Source organism: Coenobita brevimanus, unplaced genomic scaffold (genome assembly GCF_032717465.1).
Source record: "Coenobita brevimanus isolate Jiangsu-jjx unplaced genomic scaffold, ASM3271746v2 jjx.HiC_scaffold_3458, whole genome shotgun sequence".
Lineage (NCBI taxonomy): Eukaryota > Metazoa > Arthropoda > Malacostraca > Decapoda > Coenobitidae > Coenobita > Coenobita brevimanus.
The window spans coordinates 1-4,995 of NW_027644486.1; the positions used below are offsets into that span (position 1 = coordinate 1).

A 4,995-nucleotide genomic window follows, 5' to 3' on the forward strand; every position below is an offset into this window, starting at 1 on the left:
TGAACAGGAAGTGCACGAGCACTATTCACTCGTCCAGTACACGTGTCTAGAGTAGCACTCGCCAGTCGCCACTCGGTGGACTGGACATGGTACAAAACAAATGGAAATTCGAGTCTGCTACTTAATAACTGTGCTTGCCAATGTGATTAAACTATTATATCATTAATAGTGTGACATACTATGCCTCTTAAAATAACAGTAGCTGTTCTCCATATGAAATCTGTTATTAAATTTCTGTTATGAACGCTGCTCCCCTCCCCCGATTCATCCCCCAACCAGAGACTCCGCAGTACTGTAATGTGATGCCAGACGTATGAGAGTGACTAAAGTGCCAGGAGAAAGTGTGAGGAAATAAAATATATTACTCAAATGTAATTATTTATATAAAGTACTCAAAATACTCGATACCTCACGATTTGTATCGATACTTTCGATACCAGGGTAGTATCGAAAGTATCGATACTTTGGTATCGATACGCCCACCCCTAATAGAGATGGGCGATACCACTGATTTTTTTCGATACGATACCGAGTATTTTCCTCTCTAATATCGAAGTATCGAGTACCGATACCGAGTACTATAGTGTCCAGTATCGTTTATTTCGAGTACATTACAGAAAAAAAATTGCCTATATACATTATACAGTCAGCTACTCTATACACTGGTCAAGATGAAGTGACAGGTTTATTGAAGATACAACAGCCTTCAGTAGTTTGTTTCTCCTCTCTCTCTCTCTCTCTCTCTCTCTCTCTGTTGTCCCCGCAGCACACTGCTAGAGTGCCCGACTAAATCAAATGGTTTCGGGGTCAGTACCTGGGTGTAGCATTTCTGTACACACCTGTTGTATCACATGTTCTTCCCTGTTCACCTAGCAGTAATATAGTTACCTTGTTGTCAGTCAGCTCTGTGAATCAATTACTAGGAGAGACTGAATAAAAGAGAGACTTAGGAGATTACTCAAAATTACCAGAGGAGGCCTCTACGAGGTAATCCTCCACTCTCAAGATCTCTTTTAGGATAATTTCCCTCCCTCAGGGTGAAAACCATTCAGCAGATCCTCAAGAGATATTCTCTCTTGGATTCCCTCCAGCCCTGGTTTCATCTCCCCCTAATTTATTTTCTTCTGAAATCAATGTGGCATTTGTGTTAAGAAAGGAAATAAATAAGTAAATGCATTCTTGAAATATATATAGATATATATTTATTTCCTTGCAATATAATAGCACAAAGACACAACCAAATTTAAGCAGTGTTATCTCCATATGGAAAAAAGTTTACATCCTTGCAGTATATCTTCAAACAAAACTTAAGTATTTCTGTATAACAGAGGTTACCTCATTAACTTCAAAATATGACTGTGAACTGTAAAGGCAAGTCACTGGAAATCAGGAGGGTAAACTGTGGTTACTGAGAATATAATTATTCTCTTCAGCCACAGTAAAATTATTTCTTAAGATAACTGTTCAGAAACAAGATCATGTTTGCGTCTTCTCCCTTCAGGCGGCTTCGTCGGTCACTTATTAATTGCCCAGCTTTTGAAAACAGACGTTCTGAGGGAACTGATGTAACAACTAATCCGAGATATTTCCTAGCAATTATATTCAGTTTTATATAATTTAGTTCTCTCATCTTCCACCAGTCAGGAGGGTCATCCAGCCTACTGATGATGGATTCATCAACATACCTTCTTATTTCAACATGAGCCTCTGTAGATGCAGAACGATCCTGCTGTGACCTTTCCCTTGCACTGTCAAACATTGCCCAAATACCAGTATTTGATGGGACTGACTCATCTGATGGACTCAATCCATCTACTTGTTGCACTGACTGATCCTGTCTTTCTGTCTGCAGCTCACGAATTAGTTTAGTTTTAGCCACTTCCATTGATTCATTGCTCTTAAATGGGAGGCCCTTAAACCTGGGATCTAAGAATGTACTGACTGCTATCGGGTAATTCATCTCTATATTTGCAAAGCGTCTACTACACTGCTGCACCAAGTAGCCTGCTAACTCGTTGTCTGATCTTGATAGATTTGCAGAAGCTTTCATAAGTAGTGTAGTGAGAGGAATTACTTTAGATATTGAAACATACTTCTCTGCTGAGATTTCTCGCGTTACCTCTTCGAAGGGTTGCAGTGCTGCAATCGCCTTTTTAAGCTCCTGCAAATCATCCTGATCAATACATAATGAATTTCTTACTAGAAGACAAAGAGCAGTGGTGATAGCTTGATTTTGCTCAACAATTCTCTCTATCATATAAAACACTGAATTCCATCGTGTTTCAACACTCTGGATCAATTCATGCTCTGGTAAGCTCAGTTGCTTTTGAATCTCCTTGAGTTTGTCTGATGCTTTGCTACTGTGATGGAAGAAGCTTAGAACTGAGCTACACCTCTGCAACACTTTGCCTAATGTCTCATGTTCTTTCAGTGAATCCTTTACAATTAAATTGAGGGTGTGAGCAAAACAAGGTATATGTCTATAACCTAACTGACGAATTGCAGCTACCATGTTTGCTCCATTGTCAGTAACTACAGATAATATTTTCACCGCAATCTCCCAGTCATCAACAATGGTTTTCAGTTTATTTGCAATTGCATCAGCAGTGTGTTCACCTGGCAGGTTTGTGGTTTCCAAAACATGTGAATGGAGCATCCAGTTACTATCAATAAAGTGGCTGGTCACAGATATGTATGCTTCACCTGCCCTAGATGTCCATAAGTCTGTAGTCAAGGTAATGGCATTGGCATCTGCCATAGTTAACTTTACATTGTCTTTCGCAGTCTGAAATAACTGAGGGAGGCTTGTGCGCATGAGGGACCTTCTACTTGGGATTACGTATCTTGAATCAAGTTCCTGGACAAATTCTTGGAAGCCCTGATCCTCCACAATTGAGATTGGTTGCAGGTCAATGGTTATCAGCTTCAAAAGTTTCTTAGTTATAGCTGTTGTCCTGGGTGAGCCCTCAGTAATAAGTAATGGGGTAAAGGGTAAATATTTACAACACGTACTCCATTTTTCTTTTGTTCTTAGATTATCTTCAAAAGTTCAAATAACATCTTAAATTTTTTGCAACTATTAATTGTTGGAAATAATATTTTCTTGTACTGTTTCAAGTCCCCCTACTCCTCATACAATCTTGATGTACTATAGGGCTAACTCACTAAACCTGACCTAATCTAACCTGACCTGACCTAATCTAATTTAACCTGACATGACCTAACTTAACCTATCCTAACCTAACTTAACCTATCAACTGAAAAATAATAATTGTTGCAGACAAATTTTCACAGAAATAATGAAATAATGGTACAGTATTTGAAGATTTTTAAGCACAAAAAACAAAAATAACCTGGAGTACATAACGTAAATATTATCCAGAAATAGCTTTGTCATGCTACTAGATTTTTTCCTTTCTTGTAAAAGATAAAATCATAACGGTCTGTGTACAGGTGTTTGAAGAAGTTCAGATCATAGAAAGACTCAAAGTATGCCGAGGAAGTGTGTTCTAGGTTATAGGCCGACTAGTTGTGAATAGTAAAGTGTGAAAGAGGCACTTCATGTAACTTAAACACACACAATAAAATATACAAAGTTACAAGCAATATCCAAACCTTCATAAAACTGACAACAAAGTCATGAAAAGAAACTAGTTGTATTTTTCCCTTTGCATGAAAAAAATTAAAAGATTCTTGACACTTCCTGATCTAGGAAAGGCAAGAGGTTTATTCAATGGTGAAAAAATTTAATTCATGAACATGCATGGATGATGGTAAGAGGGGAGCTGACAGAAATAAACATATTCAAGATAAAAACTGTATCACTTGAGTTTCACATCCAATTTGGCACGTAGTCAGGCCTATCCTACTATTTTCCTAACATTAGAAATAAGGGGCGTGAGATCTTCCTAAAGTGATGCCGAAAAATTTATACTAACCTGGATACTTTCCTGACTGTCTGAAATTCTCCAAGACTGAAGGTTGACTGGTTTTGGAGGTACCTGGGGCTTCCTTTTTACGCTTAACTTCAACAATGTTGTATTCTTCTCGATGCTTAATCTTCAAATGTTTAATCATGTTACTAGTGTTACCACTATGCACAATTCTTTCTCCACATATGTGACACAATCACTTTCTCAGAGGTTTCATCACCATCGTCAAAGTATGTCCACACCGCACTTCGCTTTCTCACATTTCTTGAGGCCATTGTCACTCTTGTTTAATAACTGAAGTGATTTATTGTTTTACCTGAGAATAAATATGGTGGTTACCAGTAATAAGTATAGTTGTTCACATTAATTCGTGGTACAGCCCCAGGTGGAAGGTGCATAGCTCCTCCCAGTATGATAAGATCCTTATCTCCCAGTAGAACATACCAGATGCAGAAGCCATTATTTGGGATAAAAATGGCAAGCAAGTGCCAAGCAATAGTCACTGCTCAAGAGGGAAGAGCACTAGCATCTTCCACCTGGGCCGTAACACGAATTCATGTGTCCAGCTATACCAACAACCACACGAACTTTGAAGTTTGAACAGGAAGTGCACGAGCACTATTCACTCGTCCAGTACACGTGTCTAGAGTAGCACTCGCCAGTCGCCACTCGGTGGACTGGACATGGTACAAAACAAATGGAAATTCGAGTCTGCTACTTAATAACTGTGCTTGCCAATGTGATTAAACTATTATATCATTAATAGTGTGACATACTATGCCTCTTAAAATAACAGTAGCTGTTCTCCATATGAAATCTGTTATTAAATTTCTGTTATGAACGCTGCTCCCCTCCCCCCGATTCATCCCCCAACCAGAGACTCCGCAGTACTGTAATGTGATGCCAGACGTATGAGAGTGACTAAAGTGCCAGGAGAAAGTGTGAGGAAATAAAATATATTACTCAAATGTAATTATTTATATAAAGTACTCAAAATACTCGATACCTCACGATTTGTATCGATACTTTCGATACCAGGGTAGTATCGAAAGTATCGATACTT

General features: G+C 38.6%; 1 protein-coding gene across 1 annotated transcript; it reads right to left on the reverse strand.

Moving 5' to 3' along the window:
- Positions 1 to 1,685: 1,685 nt before the first annotated feature.
- LOC145390187 (E3 SUMO-protein ligase ZBED1-like) lies at positions 1,686 to 4,077 on the reverse strand (the record flags this gene model as incomplete). The annotated part of the gene is made up of 2 exons (XM_080265206.1): positions 3,939 to 4,077; positions 1,686 to 2,946 (listed from the first exon to the last, which is right to left on the reverse strand). Coding segments are annotated over exons 1-2 (1,400 nt in total), but the record flags the coding sequence as incomplete, so codon positions are not given.
- Between the last annotated feature and the right edge of the window lie 918 nt (positions 4,078 to 4,995).